The sequence below is a fragment of the Notolepis coatsorum genome (assembly GCF_963971535.1).
Source record: "Notolepis coatsorum genome assembly, chromosome: 1".
Classification (NCBI taxonomy): Eukaryota; Metazoa; Chordata; class Actinopteri; order Aulopiformes; family Paralepididae; genus Notolepis; species Notolepis coatsorum.
Window position 1 is genome coordinate 60,536,787 of NC_140165.1, and position 22,979 is coordinate 60,559,765.

The window sequence follows — 22,979 nt, forward strand, 5'->3', positions numbered from 1 at the left end:
TTGTTCTTGTATAGTCAGAGGGTCTATTCCCTACCGAGTTAGTTTTGTTGTTCTTGTATAGTCAGAGGGTCTATTCCCTACAGAGTTAGTTGTGTTGTTCTTGTATAGTCAGAGGGTCTATTCGCTACAGAGTTAGTTGTGTTGTTCTTGTATAGTCAGAGGGTCTATTCCCTACCGAGTTAGTTTTGTTTTACTCAGTTCATTCAAGCTCCTCTTCCTGTGGTTCTGGGCTAAATTAACATGGATGTTATGAATAACCGCTTATGAAAGTGGTCGTTTCTGTGCAGTGGTAGATAGTGGTAGTGGTAGAGTATAATAGTGGTATAAATGTATTAATACATTTTTGGGGGGGAAAGCAATACTTTTATTATGCACCTTTCTAAAAGCTCTGTGGATGTGTTATTAAAATAAATAAATACGAATACCACATACAAATTTCATCTATAGCACCTTTAACTCAGATAATGGTTCTGCTTCAATGTGAACGGTACAGGTTCATACTTGTGGAGCTCTACTTCAACACATCTCTTTTTAAGAGTGTAGGTTCATACTTGTGGAGCTCTACTTCAACACATCTCTTTTTAAGAGTGTAGGTTCATACTTGTGGAGCTCTACTTCAACACATCTCTTTTTAAGAGTGTAGGTTCATACTTGTGGAGCTCTACTTCAACACATCTCTTTTTAAGAGTGTAGGTTCATACTTGTGGAGCTCTACTTCAACACATCTCTTTTTAAGAGTGTAGGTTCATACTTGTGGAGCTCTACTTCAACACATCTCTTTTTAAGAGTGTAGGTTCATACTTGTGGCGTTGACTCCTTCTCCTCATCCTCCTCCTCCTCCTCCTCCTCATCCTCATCCTCCTCCTCTTCTGTCGGTTGGGTTTTTGAGGGAAGCCTGGAGGGAGAGGAGGAGACGCGAGGAGACGAGCTGGAAGGAGGAGGAGGAGGAGGGGAGGGAGCCGGGGCGTGGCGAGGGTGGGGGCGGAGCGAGGAGGGAGGAGCAGCAGGCTGGGGGGAGGAGTAGGATGACTGGGGGGAGGAGTCAGGTGTACGGCTGCTGGGAACAGGAAACAGAAACATACCATTGAAAGATGGACAGATACATGTCTATCTTACTAGTTACGCTGCTGACCATAGTCTTATACCTGTATCACTGTACATATTAATACTACCAGTATGACTTACTACCATAGAGTCTTTATACCTGTATCACTATACATATTAATACTACCAGTATGACTTACTACCATAGAGTCTTTATACCTGTATCACTGTACATATTAATACAACCAGTATGACTTACTACCATAGAGTCTTTATACCTGTATCACTGTACATATTAATACAACCAGTATGACTTACTACCATAGAGTATTTATACCTGCATCACTGTACACATTAATTAACTACATTAACTACTATTAACTACAACTCTGTACATACATCTGATTAGCACTATTACTCGGTAGTACTCATTTATATATTTTATACAGAGTTTAATCACCTGTACATTGTATATTGCTGTTGCACTTTACTGTTAAATTTGCACTCTGGTTGGATGCAAAACTTATTTTCGTTGTGCTGTACTTGCACTGCATGATGACAATACATTTGAATCTAATCTAATATTTTTTGCAGTTCAAACTGAGGTATACGGTGTGGTCATTCTAGATTAACCCTTTCACTGCTGCACTACCAAATGGTTAACCCTTTCACTGCCGCACTACCAAATGGTTAACCCTTTCACTGCAACAAGACAGAATGTTAACCCTTTCACTGCCACACGACAAAGGGTTAAAGGCAGAATGTTTAGATGCCGCCAAACAGCGACCCCTAGGAAAAAGTCCCCCCCCGCTTGGTATTGCACTTTGTTTACATGTTTAGTTTTGGTCTGATACTGTCAACCACAACATTCTGCGCGGTGGTGTCAGGAGAACTGCCTCTCCCTGAACGTCAGCAAAACAAAAGAGATGATTGTGGACTTTAGAAGGTCGGGGGTCAGGGACTACAGCCCCCTCAGCATCGATGGGGCACCGGTCGAGAGAGTGAACAGTTTTAAGTACCTCGGAGTCCACATATCCGAGGACTTGACATGGACCACACACATTGACAGTGTAGGCGCCTAAGGAAGTTCAAAGTGAGTCAGAAGATCCTTAAGAACTTCTACTCATGCACAATAGAGAGCATCCTGACTGGCAATATCACCTCCTGGTTTGGGAATAGCACTGCACAAGACCGTAGCAGACTACAGAGAGTGGCCCATTCAGCCGAACGCACAATTGGAGGTGGGCTTCCCACTCTCCAAGACATTTACAACAAGCGTTGCAGGGGTAAGGCTAAGAGAATAATCAAAGACTCTAGCCACCCAAACAACTGCCTCTTTGAACTGCTGCGGTCAGGCAAGCGATACCGGAGTCTCATGGCAAGCACAGAGAGACTCAGAAGGAGCTTCTAGCCCCAGGCCATCAGGATGCTCAACGACAATACCACTATGTAACAAACCATCAAATACACTCACAGCACACACATCCACACGTACACACTCACTTTAAATAAACAACTCAATGTAGCACCCACTTTACCCACTTTAGACACTTTAACAAACTTTATATTTATTGGTAAAGAGATTTGCACTACAACTCATACCTCATTGCACCTTACCCTAAGTTGTACCTCATCCCATTTCTGCATTGTACTGTATATTGTATTGTAACTCGGTTACAATTTTTTTTCCTACTCTGTGTTGTATATTGTATATATGTATATTGAACACTTTTGTTTACACTTGTTTACGTACTTTTGACTTTCTATTTTGTACTTATCTATTTTATTTTGATCTAGCACACTCTCAGGAGCAGAACAGAAAAAAGCATTTCATATAAAAGTATTCTGTATTTTTGTATGACAACTAATAAAGAAACTTGAACTTGAACTTGATTCTCATCTCTAAACTCAATAGATAGAAATAGGTGTTCAGGATATTGCCCTCAAGTGGTTTACAAACTACTTAGACAACAGAGAGCAGTTTGTGTCATCCAATGAATGCTCATCGGTTAAATCAAGGATCTCTTCGGGGTTCCACAGGGTTCTATTCTGGGCCCTTTATTATTTTTTATTTACATTAATGATTTGACTATGTCTTGTAATACTCTACTTCCATTATTATTCGCGGATGACACCAATCTCATAGCTACTCATCATGATTTCGTCAGGTACAGGAGCGGTGTGGAGAACCTGAGGTGTGGTCAGCAGTAGCAACCTCTTCCCTGTCCCCACTCAGCTCCGACCCACACGGCAGATCAGAACTAAACATGTAAACAAAGTGCAATACCAAGCGCGACCTAGAGGTGGCTGTTTGATGGCATCACAGATTCTACCTTTAACAGATCATTCTAGTTCAATAAAGATCATTCTGGTTATATCAAAGATCTCACTTGGCTTGTAACTGTTCTGATGACACTCTCACTAGGCCACGCCTTCTCTCTGCCTCTCTGCGCGTGTATCGTCGTGGCAACAGGGCATGGCAGGCGCTGTGGGTTAATGATGACAGGGACTCTCTCCAGGAGGGCTGAGAGGGAGAGAGAGCGAGAGAGAAAGAGAAAGAGATAGTGTCAACAGCATCAACAGCATCTGTGTGTGTGTGTGTATGTGTTGGTTATCTTAGGACCACTGGTATGGTCTGGTATCCGTCTCCACCTGCTACAGCTCTTGTGTGTGTGTGTGCGTGTGTATGTGTTGGTTATCTTAGGACCACTGGTATGGTCTGGTATCCGTCTCCACCTGCTACAGCTCTTGTGTGTGTATGTGTTGGTTATCTTAGGACCACTGGTATGGTCTGGTATCCGTCTCCACCTGCTACAGCTCTTGTGTGTGTGTGTATGTGTTGGTTATCTTAGGACCACTGGTATGGTCTGGTATCCGTCTCCACCTGCTACAGCTCTTGTGTGTGTGTGTGTATGTGTTGGTTATCTCAGGACCACTGGTATGGTCTGGTATCCGTCTCCACCTGCTACAGCTCTTGTGTGTGTGTGTGTGTGTGTGTATGTGTTGGTTATCTCAGGACCACTGGTATGGTCTGGTATCCGTCTCCACCTGCTACAGCTCTTGTGTGTGTGTGTGTGTGTGTGTGTGTATGTGTTGGTTATCTTAGGACCACTGGTATGGTCTGGTATCCGTCTCCACCTGCTACAGCTCTTGTGTGTGTGTGTGTATGTGTTGGTTATCTTAGGACCACTGGTATGGTCTGGTATCCGTCTCCACCTGCTACAGCTCTTGTGTGTGTGTGTGTATGTGTTGGTTATCTCAGGATCACTGGTATGGTCTGGTATCCGTCTCCACCTGCTACAGCTCTTGTGTGTGTGTGTGTATGTGTTGGTTATCTCAGGACCACTGGTATGGTCTGGTATCCGTCTCCACCTGCTACAGCTCTTGTGTGTGTGTGTGTGTGTTGGTTATCTCAGGACCACTGGTATGGTCTGGTATCCGTCTCCACCTGCTACAGCTCTGGTTTGTGTTTGTGTGTGTGTGTGTGTGTGAGTGTGTGTGTGCGTGTGTGCACACATGCGCGCGTACCTGTGTGCAGTGCTCCAGGACAGGGTGTGTAGTCTTGTGTTTCTTGGTCTGTCTGTCCGTCAGGAAGCAGGTCTGACACAGATGAACGTTCACACACTTCATACAACGATACCTGTAACACACACACACACACACACACACACACACACACACACACAGAGATTCGGCTCAAACAAGGGACTAAACACGTTTCGCAATTATGCCACATCAATGTGGAACGCCCTACCCACAGCTGTAAAGGAATGTGAATCACTACCCACTTTCAAAACCACTCTCAAAGAGCACCTACGGGAGACTGCAACTCGAAACTGGCCCCTGTAAATGTCCTAACCCAACCCCCTCCAATGTACAGTAAATGTCCTAACCCAATAATACACAAGACCCTCTTCTTGGGACCAAGTAAGGTTTCGTCGATATTCCAATGTACAGTTTTGCTTGTACAGTTGTACAGTTTCCTCCACCCCGCCTACCCAACCCCCCCCCACCCCACCCACCCAACCACCTCCAATGTACAGTTCCCACCCCACCTACCCAACCCCCCCCACCCCACCTACCCAACCTCCTCCAATGTACAGTTTCTACGTCAAATGTATACAGTATACTCTCTTTTTTAGACTATTTTTGTATCACAAACAGTACTGTATTTGTAAATCTGGTATGTCATAAATGTCTAGATGTAGCAGTACTGTATCTGTATGTCATATATGTTATGATGAATTGAAAATGGGGGACCCTGATGTAAACGAGATGAAAGTATTGAGCTGTACTGTATTGTACCCAATCTGCAATCTGTTAATAAAGTTTTCAATCAATTAATCAATCAAACACACAGACCAATCAAAACATGAATACATACGTTTTTGATTTTAAATCAAATTTCAAAACACTGCACGCATGCACACACACACACACACAGATACCTGAGGCCAGTGATAGGGCAGTAACACACAGATACCTGAGACCAGTGATAGGGCAGTCACACACACACACATACCTGAGACCAGTGATAGGGCAGTCCTTGCAGGTGTGACAGCGTACTGAGTGGGTGACGTTCTCGCTGACGGTCAGTCGGTACAGAGTGGACAGCCATAGCAACAGACAGGGGTCAGCCTGTAACCATGACAACACATGGTCCTCACTCACACTGGGAGTCAGCACCTACGCACGCACGCACACACACACATAACATTACATACTTTAAATCACTTATGAAGCTGCATCGTGCTGTTTTAGAATGAACAGAATTATCTCTACAATAACTAGTTACAAATGCTTGACTAGTATTTATAATCTTGACACAAAAATCACCATTTGAAACAAAGTGAACCAACGTTGCTCTTAGGAGAAGCTTCTTTGAAACAAAGTGAACCAACGTTGCTCTTAGGAGAAGCTTCTTTGAAACAAAGTGAACCAACGTTGCGCTTAGGAGAAGCTTCTTTGAAACAAAGTGAACCAACGTTGCTCTTAGGAGAAGCTTCTTTGAAACAAAGTGAACCAACGTTGCTCTTAGGAGAAGCTTCTTTGTCTGCTAGAGGTGGTGGAGGGTAGGAGCACCACAGACAAACACATCATTTCTAGTTTCAAACAAGGGTTCCAGGTTTGCTCCTGTAACACTTCATCAGATATCGTATTGATTCAGGATGAATGCTAGCAGGGACCCAACATGACTGCAGACACAGGCTGACACCACACTGTTAACTTATGCCTCACATACGGCTCTTCTCTGGGGTAAAGATAGTGAATGCAGTGAACATTTATAGGTTATCACCCCGAACCTCAGTCATCAAAGCATAATACATTTAAATACGATTCAACCAGTAAAGAATACGGTTCAACCAGTAAAGAATACGGTTCAACCTGTAAAGAATACGGTTCATAATAATAATAATAATAATAATAGATCAAATTTCTATAGCGCTTTTCATAGAACCCAGGGTCGCTACGGTTCAGCCAGTAAAGAATACGGTTCAACCAGTGAAGAATACGGTTCAACCAGTAAAGAATACGGTTCAACCAGTGAAGAATACGGTTCAACCAGTAAAGAATACGGTTCAACCAGTGAAGAATACGGTTCAACCAGTAAAGAATACGGTTCAACCAGTGAAGAATACGGTTCAACCAGTAAAGAATACGGTTCAACCAGTAAAGAATACGGTTCAACCTGTAAAGAATACGGTTCATAATAATAATAATAATAATAATAATAGATCAAATTTCTATAGCGCTTTTCATAGAACCCAGGGTCGCTACGGTTCAGCCAGTAAAGAATACGGTTCAACCAGTGAAGAATACGGTTCAACCAGTAAAGAATACGGTTCAACCAGTGAAGAATACGGTTCAACCAGTAAAGAATACGGTTCAACCAGTGAAGAATACGGTTCAACCAGTGAAGAATACGGTTCAACCAGTAAAGAATACGGTTCAACCAGTAAAGAATACGGTTCAACCTGTAAAGAATACGGTTCAACCAGTGAAGAATACGGTTCAACCTGTAAAGAATACGGTTCAGCCAGTAAAGAATACGGTTCAACCAGTAACGAATACGGTTCAACCTGTAAAGAATACGGTTCAACCAGTAACGAATACGGTAAGAATACGGTTCAGCCAGTAACGAATACGGTTCAACCAGTAAAGAATACGGTTCAACCTGTAAAGAATATGGTTCAGCCAGTAAAGAATACGGTTCAACCTGTAAAGAATACGGTTCAACCAGTAACGAATACGGTTCAACCTGTAACGAATACGGTTCAACCAGTAAAGAATACGGTTCAACCTGTAAAGAATACGGTTCAGGGGGAGCTCCCGTAGCTCACCGCATATCTCGGCGCTATTTCTGCGTCGGGGAAAACCGTGCTCGTCACGGATCTGGGGGACACGAGTTCGATTCCCGGACCCGCCGTCATTTCTCAGAATGTCTTCCCCTGCTCTACATCCCATTTCAACCTGTTTCTGTCGGTCATGCTTGACCAGAAAAGCGATAAACGCTAAAAAAAAAAATAAAAAAAATAAAAAATACGGTTCAGCCAGTAAAGAATACGGTTCAACCAGTAACGAATACGGTAAGAATACGGTTCAGCCAGTAACGAATACGGTTCAATCTGTAACGAATACGGTTCAACCAGTGAAGAATACGGTTCAACCAGTAACGAATACGGTAAGAATACGGTTCAACCTATAAAGAATACGGTTCAGCCAGTGAAGAATACGGTTCAACCAGTAAAGAATACGGTTCAGCCTGTAAAGAATACGGTTCAACCTGTAAAGAATACGGTTCAACCTGTAAAGAATACGGTTCAACCTGTAAAGAATACGGTTCAGCCAGTGAAGAATACGGTTCAACCTGTAAAGAATACGGTTCAGCCAGTAAAGAATACGGTTCAACCTGTAACGAATACGGTTCAACCAGTAACGAATACGGTTCAACCTGTAACGAATATGGTAAGAATACGGTTTCATTTCATTTTATCCTATTTTATTTTACTCTACTCTTATCCTAGGCAACTTGATTTGATTTGTGTTATTATTCTTATTTGTGACCTGTCCTGTCTAAATGTTTAGATGTAGAGAGATTTGCAGTCTAATTTCCCACAGGATAATAAAAGTATTTCTATTCTATTCTATTCTATTCTAATACGGTAAGAATACGGTTCAACCAGTAAAGAATACGGTTCAACCAGTAAAGAATACGGTTCAGCCTGTAAAGAATACGGTTCAATCTGTAAAGAATACGGTTCAACCTGTAAAGAATACGGTTCAACCTGTAAAGAATACGGTTCAGCCAGTAAAGAATACGGTTCAACCAGTAAAGAATACGGTTCAGCCAGTAAAGAATACGGTTCAACCAGTAACTAATACGGTTCAACCTGTAAAGAATACGGTTCAACCTGTAAAGAATACGGTTCAGCCAGTGAAGAATACGGTTCAACCTGTAAAGAATACGGTTCAGCCAGTAAAGAATACGGTTCAACCTGTAAAGAATACGTTTCATAATAATAATAATAATAATAATAGATCAAATTTCTATAGCGCTTTTCATAGAACCCAGGGTCGCTACGGTTCAGCCAGTAAAGAATACGGTTCAACCAGTGAAGAATACGGTTCAACCAGTAAAGAATACGGTTCAACCAGTGAAGAATACGGTTCAACCAGTAAAGAATACGGTTCAACCAGTGAAGAATACGGTTCAACCAGTAAAGAATACGGTTCAACCTGTAAATAATACGGTTCAACCAGTGAAGAATACGGTTCAACCTGTAAAGAATACGGTTCAACCTGTAAAGAATACGGTTCAACCAGTAACGAATACGGTAAGAATACGGTTCAGCCAGTAACGAATACGGTTCAACCAGTAAAGAATACGGTTCAACCTGTAAAGAATATGGTTCAGCCAGTAAAGAATACGGTTCAACCTGTAAAGAATATGGTTCAGCCAGTAAAGAATACGGTTCAACCAGTAACGAATACGGTTCAACCTGTAAAGAATATGGTTCAGCCAGTAAAGAATACGGTTCAACCAGTAACGAATACGGTTCAGCCAGTAAAGAATACGGTTCAACCAGTAACGAATACGGTAAGAATACGGTTCAGCCAGTAACGAATACGGTTCAATCTGTAACGAGTACGGTTCAACCAGTGAAGAATACGGTTCAACCAGTAACGAATACGGTAAGAATACGGTTCAACCAGTAAAGAATACGGTTCAACCAGTGAAGAATACGGTTCAACCAGTAAAGAATACGGTTCAACCAGTGAAGAATACGGTTCAACCAGTAAAGAATACGGTTCAACCTGTAAATAATACGGTTCAACCAGTGAAGAATACGGTTCAACCTGTAAAGAATACGGTTCAGCCAGTAAAGAATACGGTTCAACCTGTAAAGAATACGGTTCAACCAGTAACGAATACGGTAAGAATACGGTTCAGCCAGTAACGAATACGGTTCAACCAGTAAAGAATACGGTTCAACCTGTAAAGAATATGGTTCAGCCAGTAAAGAATACGGTTCAACCTGTAAAGAATATGGTTCAGCCAGTAAAGAATACGGTTCAACCAGTAACAAATACGGTTCAACCTGTAACGAATACGGTTCAACCAGTAAAGAATACGGTTCAACCTGTAAAGAATACGATTCAGCCAGTAAAGAATACGGTTCAACCAGTAACGAATACGGTAAGAATACGGTTCAGCCAGTAACGAATACGGTTCAATCTGTAACGAGTACGGTTCAACCAGTGAAGAATACGGTTCAACCAGTAACGAATACGGTAAGAATACGGTTCAACCTGTAAAGAATACGGTTCAGCCAGTGAAGAATACGGTTCAACCAGTAAAGAATACGGTTCAACCAGTAAAGAATACGGTTCAGCCTGTAAAGAATACGGTTCAGCCTGTAAAGAATACGGTTCAACCTGTAAAGAATACGGTTCAACCTGTAAAGAATACGGTTCAACCTGTAAAGAATACGGTTCAGCCAGTGAAGAATACGGTTCAACCTGTAAATAATACGGTTCAGCCAGTAAAGAATACGGTTCAACCTGTAACGAATACGGTTCAACCAGTAACGAATACGGTTCAACCTGTAACGAATATGGTAAGAATACGGTTTCATTTCATTTTATCCTATTTTATTTTACTCTACTCTTATCCTAGGCAACTTGATTTGATTTGTGTTATTATTCTAATTTGTGACCTGTCCTGTCTAAATGTTTAAATGTTGAGCGATTTGCAGTCTAATTTCCCACGGGATAATAAAAGTATTTCTATTCTATTCTATTCTAATACGGTAAGAATATGGTTCAACCAGTAAAGAATACGGTTCAACCAGTAAAGAATACGGTTCAGCCTGTAAAGAATACGGTTCAACCAGTAAAGAATACGGTTCAGGCTTCCGGTATGAGAGCGGAAGAGTAGCACGCATGCGGTGAGGCTCCTGGTCAAAAGAGCGAAAAACGGAGAAATAAGGACCCGAAAAGTGACGGAAAGTGATCAAAAATGAAGATGCAAACGAGAAGGAAGGAGGAGAAAACAAATATGAAGGAAAGAGAAATGGAGAACTCACAGGAAGAGGAGAGTTCGATGGAGCAGAATCCCCGAGGCGAGACCGAGAAGGAGCAGGCGGAGGAAGGGAGAGTCTCGGCTGAGACAGACAAGGAAATGCCAGGATGGGCCGTGCGCATGCAGGCCGGGATATTGGCGACCATAAAATTTAACTCGGACACGATAAGAAATTATATTGGGAAGTTACGGGAGGAATTGAGGAAGGAACAGGAGGACTTCAGAGGTGAAATGAATACAGAAATCAAAAGGGTGGATGAGAAGATGGCGGAACAGGACAGTAACGTAACAGAGGTACAGACTAGAACGGCGCAGATGGAGGAATGGAGCACAGAGATACACGAGGTGTTAACGTGTGCGATTCAAAAGCAAGAACAGATGGAGACAAAGATATCGGACATCGAGGGGAGGTCACGGAGAAATAACATCAGAATATGGGGATTGAAAGAAGGAGTCGAAGGGGAATCGGTGATCCAATATGTGGAAGAGCTTATCAAGGAACAAATGAAGGAGACGGGACTGGAAAAAATGGAGATACAGAGGGTCCACAGGGTGTTGGCTCCGAGACCGAAACCGGACAGACCTCCGAGGGCGGTGATTATTAACTTTCTGAGATTTGAGATTAAGGAATTGATACTCAGAACCGCGTGGACCAAAAAGATAGAAATCGAGGGGAAAAGACTGTCGTTTGATCAAGATTACTCGACAGCGGTGGCAATAACACGCAGGTCCTACGCGGGACTGAAGAGAATTCTGAAAGAAAACGGAATGAAATTCCAGTCACCCATGACCTCGCTAAGGATTCACTGGAAGGAAGGGACGGTGACATACGCGACGGCGCGGGAGGCGGCGGAGGAGATGAGGCGACAGGGGATGCAGATGGCGGAGGACGGAGAGGGAAGGAGACAGGAGGGCCAGACGCGGAGCCTGCAGCAGAGATTGGAGGGGGCACGCAGATGGACCAGAGTGGGAGATCGAGGCCCGGGAGAGGAGGGAGGAGAGAGGAGAAGGCCGAGGTGAGACGTGACAGACCGAAGGCGGAGACGGACGAGGAGGCCAGAGACTGAGAAGGAGGGGAGAGGAGGCGGGAGGAGACGAACGGATGAGTACACGCACAAGAGATTAAAAAACTATTCAAATAGAGACAAAATATAGAAACTGAAATAACATATACATAAACACACATTCCCAGGTAGAGGCAGGATATAGGAACGAACATAACGTATACATGGACACATAATACACAGGCCGACGGAGGAAATAAATGGAAATATAATTAGGTATGATAGACGGAACACAGAACATATTGAAACAAGTACATAGACACACGCTGAGAGTAACACAGTTGGAAGGGATTAAGGGGATAAATGGACATCACATAGAAAATAGAGAGAAGGAAAAGAAAATAGAAAGGGGTACACAGAAGACACCACACACGGGTTTGGGAGGAAAGAGGGACATTGGAACATATGAGCCGCATTGAGGGGGACCTAGGAAATGGGGATCTTTGATCAGAATGAAGGACAGAGCGCTTTTGACCAGGAGCACGACAGCAATAAGAACAGTAAGAAAGCTGGACAAATATGACGAGCGGTTGGGGGCAAAGGTTTCAAACCCCCAAGCCGTCAGGAGGAGGCCTCTCACTAGGAGAGCAATTACTCCTCACCCACCAGCAGGGGACAGGGGGGGACACAGGGACCCCCCGAACGCCTTGGGAGCACTTTATGTAAAGTTTATGTTTTTTATTTATGTTAATCATTATATGTATTCGGTGAAGTGAGCGGAGGCTACAACCGGAGGGGGGAATGAATGTGACATGGGGGGGACTGGCAGACGAAAGAAGAAGAAAGATGACAATGGTTAAAGGTATAAAGATGATGTCGTTAAACGTTAATGGAATGAATAATGCGATAAAGAGGGGCAAAGTGATGTTGAAATGTAAAAAAAGTGAGATGGAAGTGATTTTTCTGCAGGAGACACATTTGGTAGCACAGGATCATGAGAAACTGAAGAGATTTGGATATGAAAATGCATACTATAGTTCCTTTAAACAGAACCTGAGGAGAGGAGTAATCACGTTAATCAAAAACAGTCAAATTTGAATTGATCAAGGAAGTAAGAGACAAGGAGGGAAGGTTTGTTCTGGTGAAGGGGAAAATGGAGGGCCAAATGGTTACGTTAGTGAATGTTTATGCACCCCCAGAGAGTGAGAGGGATTTATATGAGACCATTTTTGATATGATAGTGATGGAACTAGAAGGGATATTGATATGCGCGGGAGATTTTAATGTAGTACTGAATCACGACCTAGACACCACGAGTACTAGAAAAGGACGGGCACCAATCAGTAGATATATGAATATTCAGATGACGGAAATGGGAATTACAGATGTTTGGAGGGGGATGCACGCCATGGACGGGGAATACACACATTACTCACACCCGCACGTGACATATGCGAGAATAGACTACTTTTTGATGACGACGGGGGACAGTTACAGGGTACGGGAGAGCAGAATAGGAGTAGCGGACATATCGGATCACAGTGCCATATATCTGACAGTAGATCTAGAAGGGAGACGGAGGAACACGATCTGGAGACTAAATGTAGGAATATTAAATAACAAGGGGGTGGTGAGTCAGATCAAGGAGGAGATAGCCAGATACAAGGAAGAAAATGACAACGGGGCGGTAGATCCGAACATTCTATGGGACACACTGAAGGTGGTGATAAGGGGGAAATTGATGGAGAAGACAGCAATGCTGAAGAAGGCCAGAACGGAGACATATCACAATCTGATAGGGAAGCTGAAGAAGCTAGAGGGGAGACACCAGATATCAAAAGAATAGGAAACGCTCGGAGAAATCAAAGAAGTAAAGGCCAGGATAAATAGGGAATTATTGACGGAAATAGAAAAGAAAGCGAGGTTCATGAAACAAACGTACTATGAAGGGGGACCAAAAGCGACCAGACTGTTGGCTAGGAGAATTAGGACGCAACAGAAGTTGAACACGATACACACAATAAGGGATACAAAGACTAATGAAATATTGAGACACCCAGCTGAAATAGAGAGGACATTTAGAGAATACTATGAGAAACTATACACACAGCCAAAAGCAGCGGGAGAAGAGGAAATAGAAGCATATCTGGAGAAGCTAGAGTTACCATCGATAGGGAAAGAACAGAATGAAGAATTAAATAAAATAATTACGGAACGAGAACTGGAAGAGGCAATTAGTAGAGCTAAAAACAACAAGTCTCCGGGGAGCGACGGATTCCCATCGGAATTCTACAAGACAGAATTCCTTAGAACAGGCTGTCATCCCCACCTGCCTGAAGAAGTCCACTATTATCCCTGTACCCAAAAAATCCAAGCCTGCTTTCCTCAACGACTACCGCCCTGTAGCTCTCACCTCCATAGCCATGAAGTGCTTTGAGAAGCTAGTAAAGGGCTACATCTGCTCCTCCCTCCCCATCAACATGGACTCCCTGCAATTTGCATACCGCCCCAACAGGTCCACGGAGGACGCCATAGCCCATGTGCTGCACACAGCAGCATCACACCTGGACAAGAGGAAGGGGAACTATGTGAGAATGCTATTCATCGACTACAGCTCGGCATTCAATACCATAGTCCCCTCCAAACTCATAGCCAAGCTCAGGAACCTGGGCTTGAACTATGACCTCTGCCAGTGGGTCTTGGACTTCCTGACGGGCAGACCCCAGGTGGTGAGAGCAGGCAACTGCACCTCCTCATCCATCACCCTCAACATAGGGGGCCCCCCAGGGCTGTGTTCTGAGTCCCCTCCTCTACTCCCTGTACACACACGACTGTGTGGCTCAGCGGAGTAGCAACACAATCATCAAATTTGCCGACGACACAGTGGTGGTGGGCCTGATCTCTGCCAACGACGAGAGGGCCTACCTGGAAGAGGTCAAGGTCCTGGCGGGATGGTGCCAGGAAAACAGCCTCTCCCTGAACGTCAGCAAAACAAAGGAGATGATTGTGGACTTCAGGAGGTCGGGGGTCAAGGACTACAGCCCCCTCAGCATCGACGGGGCACCGGTTGAGAGAGTCAACAGCTTTAAGTACCTCGGAGCCTACATATCCGAGGACTTGACATGGACCACACACATTGACAGTGTTGTGAAGAAGGCACGACAACGCCTCTACTTCCTCAGGCGCCTAAGGAAGTTCCAAGTCAGTCAGAAGATCCTTAAGAACTTCTACTCATGTACAATAGAGAGCATCCTGACTGGCAACATCACCTCCTGGTTTGGGAATAGCACTGCACAAGACCGAAGCAGACTACAAAGAGTGACACGTTCAGCCGAACGCACAATCGGAGGGGGGCTCCCCACCCTCCAGAACATTTACAACAAGCGGTGCAGGGGGAAGGCTAAGAGAATTATTAAGGACTCGAGCCACCCGAACAACTGCCTCTTTGAACTGCTGTGGTCAGGCAAGCGATACCGGAGTCTCAAGGCGAGCACAGAAAGACTCAGAAGAAGCTTCTATCCCCAGGCCATCAGGCTGCTTAACGAACAATGAACACTACACAACAACAACCATCAAACGCACATAGCACACACATCCACACGCACACACTCACTTTAAACAAACACACTGTAGCACCCACTCCCCACACTTTATAGCACACACTCACTTTAAACAAACACACTGTAGCACCCACTCCCCACACTTTATATTTATTGATGAAGGATTGCACTACAACTCGTACACCTTACTGTAAATTGTACCTAAATTGTACCTCATCCCATTTCTGCATTTATGCTTTGCACTATATAATATTGTACATCAGTACACTGCATAGTATTGTATATTATATGGTAACTCAGTTACGTCTATTCTGCATCGAACATTGTACATATGTCTATACTGAACACTGTGACCTCATTTTCTACTTCTAATTTACATGCTATACTATGTTATTTGATACTATCTTGTCTAGCAGTCTCTGGAGTGTAACAGTAAGAAGCATTTTGTATGAAAGTATTCTGTACTTCTGTATGACAACTATTAAAGAAACTTGAAACTTGACATTTAGAACTGAATTAGCACCCATGTTAGGGGCGGCGTTCAGACACACAATGGAAGAGGGAAAAATGCCCCCCTCGTGGAAGGAAGCCATAATCACCACGATACCGAAGGAAGGGAACGGAAGGATAGAGAATTATGTAGTAGTTTCAGACCTGTGTCCATACTCAACATGGATTACAAGATGTATACATCGATAATATCAAAGAGATTTGAGACGTTTATGCCAGACATTATAGATGAAGATCAAACTGGATTTATTAAAAGGAGACAGACACAGGACAACGTGAGAAAGACATTACACATAGTAGAGGAGATACAAAAACAAGGTGGTAGCGCGGTACTGATTAGCCTAGATGCAGAAAAAGCATTCGACAGTGTGAGCTGGACATTTTTATATAAAACATTGATGAGGTTCGGACTGAACGAGAGGGCGATGAAGATGATCAAGGCGCTATATCAAGAACCGACAGCGAGGGTTAAGGTGAATGGCAGCTTGACGGATAGAATCAGATTAGAGAGGGCTACCAGACAGGGATGTTGTCTCTCACCGACGCTCTTCGCCGTTTTCATAGAACCACTGGCACAACTGATCAGACAGACCAAGGACATTAAGGGAGTAAGGATAAAGGGAACGGAATATAAACTAGGCCTGTTTGCGGACGACGTGATAGTATACATGAGGCAACCAGACAAGAGCTTCCCGGCACTGATGGATCTACTGAAGGAATATGGCCACTACTCGGGATACAAACTAAACGTGACAAAGACACAGACCTTAGCATGGAACTATACCCCAACGACGGAAATTAGGGAACAGTACGGGATAAGATGGGACATGGACAAGATTAAATACTTAGGGGTGAACATCACGAGAGGGGTGGAGAAACTGTTTGAGGCGAACTATACACAGATAAATCAGAACATCAAGAGAGACTTAGAGAGATGGACAGTAATGCCCTTGGACTTCAATTCAAGAATAGAGGTCATTAAAATGAACATACTATCAAGGTTACTGTACCTATTCCAGTCACTACCGATACAAATACCACAGAATCAATTCAGGGAGTGGGACAAACTGATATCGAGGTTCATATGGGCGTGGAGAAGACCACGGGTCAGATATAAAACACTACAACTACCAAAGGAAGAGGGAGGGATGGCAGTACCCAGCCTACATGATTATTACTATGCAGCACAACTGAGAGCAGTGACGTGCTGGTGTAACGACATATATGAGGCAAGATGGAAAGACATTGAAAAAGAAGGGGAGGGATACAAGGTACAAGCTCTGGTGGGAGATAGGGAACTATTTAAAGAAAAAGAGGGACTATTAGATCCAATCACCAAATGCACCTTGACTATATGGAACAGAGTAGTAAAAACACACAAATTGGAGAAGCAGTCAGGGGTTCTGAGATGGGTAGCACATGACAAGAGATTCAAACCAGGGAGGTTAGACCATGGATTCAGAAGGTGGGAGAGGGGGGGGGCAACAGCGATATGCAAAATGATAGAGAAGGGGGAAATGCAGACACTACAAAAATTAAAGGAGAAATTTGGACTAGAAAACAGGGACCACTTCAGATATCTACAGGTTAGAGACTACTACAACAAAGAAATAAGGGGGACCAAAGACGAAGAACAGAATGGAATAATTAGGATGATAGTAAGGGCATACGAAGGAGGGAAAGGGAGGGTAATATCAGCACTGTACCGGGCTATAATGACCAGCAAGGGACACACGACAGACTACATAAGGGAGAAATGGGAGAGAGAACTAGAGATAGGAATAACATGGAAGGAATGGGGTAACATATGCGAGGTGCAACATTCAACAACAGGATCGAGGATATGGAAAGAGTTTGGATGGAAAAACATAATCAGATTCTTTATAACCCCAGAGTTGAAGGGAAAATATGCACCAACACAAAGAGCATGCTGGAGGATGTGTGGGAAGGAGGGGGCAAATCACACACACATATTCTGGGGATGTCAGAAGCTGAAGGGGTATTGGGAGGAGATAGGGGAGGCAATGATCAGAATATTAGGATACGGATTACCACAAACAGGACTGGTGCTTTACTTAGGGGACCTGACACACGAGGGAATACAGGGGGGGGACAAGTATTTAATAAAGATAATGTTGATATCGGCCAGAAAAGCAATAACGAGACTGTGGTACAAGGAAGACCCACCGACAATAGCACAATGGGTAGGAATAGTAGAGGAGATACAGGATATGGAGAGGATAACGCACATGCTGAGGCTACAGGAAGAGAAATTTGGAGAAAGATGGGTAAAGTGGGAGGATTATAAAGGGAACGAAAACGACATCACAGAGGAAGAATCAAATGCAACACAAGAGAGCGAAGGGTAAAGGAGGAAAGAAGTTCAAGGAGGGTCTCTGAACCCATGTCACACACTTTTGCTTTAGTTAGTATTTTATAATTTAATTTTTTTTGGGTAATACAATTGTTTTACATTTTTTGTACTTTATTATTTATGTCTGTTTAACAGTGTTGTATTAATATTCAGGGATGATGTGGTTTGTATATGGGTGAATCAAAAGGCAAAGAGAAATTTAATATAAAAGAAATAGAAAGGGCGAAGGATAAGGGAAGAAAGAAGTTCAAGGAGGGTCTCTGGACCCATATCACACATGATTGCCTTAGTCAGTATTTAATCCTTTTGAGGAGTTATTTTTTTTGTATGCCTGTTTAAGGGCGGTATACAATCAGTCTTTGTATTAAGTACCTGGAAAAACAACTGTAGCAGAACCGTACAACTAACCATGCTACCCATGTAACCATTTATGTTCACTGCATTCTTTCTTATTGTGTTGTTAGTTTCATTTTGGTGTAAGTGTTGTTTGTCTATAAATGTTAATAAAAATTTAAGTTTAAAAAAAAAAGAATACGGTTCAGCCTGTAAAGAATACGGTTCTGCCTGTAAAGAATACGGTTCAACCTGTAAAGAATACGGTTCAATCTGTAAAGAATACGGTTCAACCTGTAAAGAATACGGTTCAACCTGTAAAGAATACGGTTCAACCTGTAAAGAATACGGTTCAGCCAGTAACGAATACGGTTCAACCTGTAAAGAATACGGTTCAACCTGTAAAGAATACGGTGAACCTGTAAAGAATACGGTTCAACCTGTAAAGAATACGGTTCAGCCAGTGAAGAATACGGTTCAACCTGTAAAGAATACGGTTCAGCCAGTAAAGAATACGGTTCAACCTGTAACGAATACGGTTCAACCAGTAACGAATGCGGTTCAACCTGTAAAGAATACGGTTCAGCCAGTAAAGAATACGGTTCAGCCAGTAAAGAATACGGTTCAACCAGTTAAGAATACGGTTCAACCTGTAAATAATACGGTTCAACCAGTAACGAATACAGTTCAACCTGTAACGAATACGGTTCAACCTGTAAAGAATACGGTTCAGCTAGTAAAGAATACGGTTCAACCAGTAACGAATACGGTAAGAATACGGTTCAGCCAGTAACGAATGTGGTTCAATCTGTAACGAATACGGTTAAACCAGTAACGAATACGGTCAGAATACGGTTCAACCTGTAAAGAATACGGTTCAACCAGTAAAGAATACGGTTCAACCAGTAAAGAATACAGTTCAACCAGTAACAAATACGGTAAGAATACGGTTCAACCAGTAAAGAATATGGTTCAACCAGTGAAGAATACGGTTCAACCTGTAAAGAGTACGGTTCAACCAGTAACGAATACGGTAAGAATACGGTTCAACCTGTAAAGAATACGGTTCAGCCAGTGAAGAATACGGTTCAACCAGTAAAGAATACGGTTCAACCAGTAAAGAATACGGTTCAACCAGTAACGAATACGGTCAGAATACGGTTCAACCTGTAAAGAATACGGTTCAACCAGTAAAGAATACGGTTCAACCAGTAAAGAATACAGTTCAACCAGTAACAAATACGGTAAGAATACGGTTCAACCAGTAAAGAATATGGTTCAACCAGTGAAGAATACGGTTCAACCTGTAAAGAGTACGGTTCAACCAGTAACGAATACGGTAAGAATACGGTTCAACCTGTAAAGAATACGGTTCAGCCAGTGAAGAATACGGTTCAACCAGTAAAGAATACGGTTCAACCAGTAAAGAATACGGTTCAACCAGTAACTAATACGGTAAGAATACGGTTCAACCAGTAAAGAATACGGTTCAGCCTGTAAAGAATACCGTTCAACCAGTAAAGAATATGGTTCAGCCTGTAAAGAATACGGTTCAGCCTGTAAGGAATACGGTTCAACCTGTAAAGAATACGGTTCAATCTGTAAAGAATACGGTTCAACCTGTAAAGAATACGGTTCAACCTGTAAAGAATACGGTTCAACCTGTAAAGAATACGGTTCAACCTGTAAAGAATACGGTTCAACCTGTAAAGAATACGGTTCAGCCAGTAAAGAATACGGTTCAGCCAGTGAAGAATACGGTTCAACATGTAAAGAATACGGTTCAGCCAGTAAAGAATACGGTTCAACCTGTAACGAATACGGTTCAACCAGTAACGAATACGGTTCAACATGTAAAGAATACGGTTCAGCCAGTAAAGAATACGGTTCAACCTGTAACGAATACGGTTCAACCAGTAACGAATACGGTTCAACCTGTAACGAATACGGTAAGAATACGGTTCAGCCAGTAACGAATACGGTTCAACCTGTAACAAATACGGTTCAACCAGTAAAGAATACGGTTCAGCCAGTAAAGAATACGGTTCAACCAGTTAAGAATACGGTTCAACCTGTAAAGAATACGGTTCAACCTGTAACGAATACGGTTCAACCAGTAAAGAATATGGTTCAGCCAGTAAAGAATACGGTTCAACCAGTAACGAATACGGTAAGAATACGGTTCAGCCAGTAACGAATGCGGTTCAATCTGTAACTAATACGGTTCAACCAGTAACGAATACGGTAAGAATACGGTTCAGGGACTTCCGGTTTTGAGATGGGTGGATAGGAGACCACTGAAAGAGCTCCCGGTCAAATAACTCGAGAAAGGGAAGTAAAACCGTCTAAAACAGAATAAAAGGTGAAAATTCAAAGATATAAGAGAAAGGGAAGGATGTGCACGCGGAAAAGTGAGAGAAATAAGACCCCAGAAGACGTACAAACACCGGAGGAAAAATCTAACCTCGAGGAAATGACTGAAGAAATGGCTCAGGCGAGCGTGACGCAGGGAGGCAGGGAAGGAGACCCCGTGGAGCCCGCCTGGTTAACCAGAATACAAACGACCATGCTGGCTGGGCAGGAACTACAAGCCAAGGCAATTCTGCAAAGGCTATTCAAGCTATACAAGACAGCATACAAGTTAGCACACAAGCTAACACGAGGAACGTGCAAGCTAGCGCGTTGGCTAGCCAACAAGAGTTACAAACTAGCATACAAGCTAGCGTGATGGCTAACCAGGCGAGCACGCAGAATATCCAAGACAGCATTGATGGACTGAGGGAAGAGTTGAAGAGGGGACAGGACGAACTCAGAGGGGAAATGGATAAAGGACTCGAGGCAATGAACGGAAAAATACAAGAGCAAGAGAAAGACATAAAGATGTTGGAAGAAAGGACGGCCGATACGGAAGAATGGAATACAGAAATGCATGATATTCTGAAAGAGACGCTCGAACAACAGAACATGATGAGAGGAAAGCTAATGGACTTGGAGGCGAGGTCGAGGAGAAACAACATACGAATATGGGGTCTGAAAGAGGGGATGGAAGGAGATTCGATGGTCAAATATGTGGACAGCCTGATTCGAAGAGAATTAAAAATGACAGCCCTCGACAAGACAGGGATTCAGAGAGCGCACAGGACTCTGGCGCCGAAGCCGCGAGAGGACAAACCACCGAGAGCAGTTATAGTAAACTTCTTGGAATTCGAGGTGAAAGAGAACATTCTTAGAACAGCCTGGCAGAAGAAGATAGAGGTGGGGGGACAGAGAGTTACTTTTGACCATGATTATGCAACGGAGGTGGCGGTAAAGCGTCGGAGCTATGTTCAGATAAAAAAATCTCTGAAGGAAGGCGGAATCAGATTTCAATCACCAATGACCACGCTGAAGGTTCATTGGAAGGAAGGCGCAAAGGTGTACGGAGACGTGCGGGAGGCGGCGAGGGACATGAACCAGAGAGGATGGAAGGTGCCGGGAGGAGGAGACGAGAGACCTACGCTGCTGCAGAGGTTGGAGAAGGCGAGGAGATGGACCAGGGTCGGCGGGGGACGAGGAGGAGATGAGGAGAACGGGAAGGTGAAGGGGATCTGAATTGATTCAAAGCAGATCAACTGAGAAGAAGGACGCAAGGACACGGAGAAAGGGGGCGGAGACGAGACGAGACGGTGATCAAAGGGTGGATGAGTACAATGCACACACACAAAATAGATAGTGAGAAGATAGTAATGTACATGAGATAATTATAGGTAGACCAAAATTTAGAAAGGAAGGCATAGAGATTCGAAGCACATTGGACTGATATACGTATGACGCACATAATGCAAGAGAGTGAAAACATGAAAGAGACTTGTTAGGCAGGAAGAGTATGACAAAATACATGGGGGATAATTAAACCGAAAGTGATAAAAAAAAGGGGGGGACATGTGCATTCAAGAGATATATGGAGACGGACATTAAAGGGACTCAGGAAAACACATGTCGCATAACACAGTTAGACGGAAACATGAAAGTGACTAAAGCGGAGCTTTTCAACTGGGAGCTCGGTCAGACCACACACAGAGCTGGACATATATAGTGCGCTCAATGTAGCCACTAGGGGGGGCCCTCTCACTAGGAGAGCCACTACTCCCCACCCACCAGCGGGGAAAAGAGGGGAACGAATAGGACCCTCAAATGCCATGGAAGTTCAAAGAGTGAATTTTGATGTTGATGTTTATTATGTAAATATGTATGTAAGTCAGAAGGAGATAGCAGAGGCTACAACCACAAATATTATTTTATGTGACATGGGTAGAACGGGAGAACAATTGGAAAAGAAATATGACACAAGTTAAGGGTGTAAAGATGATGTCGTTAAATGTGAATGGTATGAATAACCCGATAAAGAGGAGTAAGGTGATGACGAAACTTAAAAAAGAAGAGGAGCCGGTCATCTTCTTGCAAGAAACGCATCTTATATCACAAGAACATGAAAAGCTAAAGAGATTCGGGTATGAAAATCTGTTCTATAGTTCTTTTAAACAGAACCTTAGAAGAGGAGTAGCTATACTAATTAAGAACACAGTGAAATT

At 43.3% G+C, this 22,979-nt stretch overlaps 1 protein-coding gene across 1 annotated transcript in view; it reads right to left on the reverse strand.

Moving 5' to 3' along the window:
• The window catches only part of dytn (dystrotelin), a gene marked incomplete at both ends in the record, with an annotated part of 75,873 nt that overhangs the window by 13,801 nt on the left and 39,093 nt on the right, over window positions 1-22,979 (reverse strand). Inside the window, 3 exons of the mRNA XM_084322189.1 lie at window positions 3,467-3,568; window positions 4,573-4,684; window positions 5,567-5,730. Of these exons, the coding sequence (XP_084178315.1) occupies window positions 3,467-3,568; window positions 4,573-4,684; window positions 5,567-5,730 (378 nt within the window). The remainder of the gene's footprint in view (window positions 1-3,466; window positions 3,569-4,572; window positions 4,685-5,566; window positions 5,731-22,979) is intronic.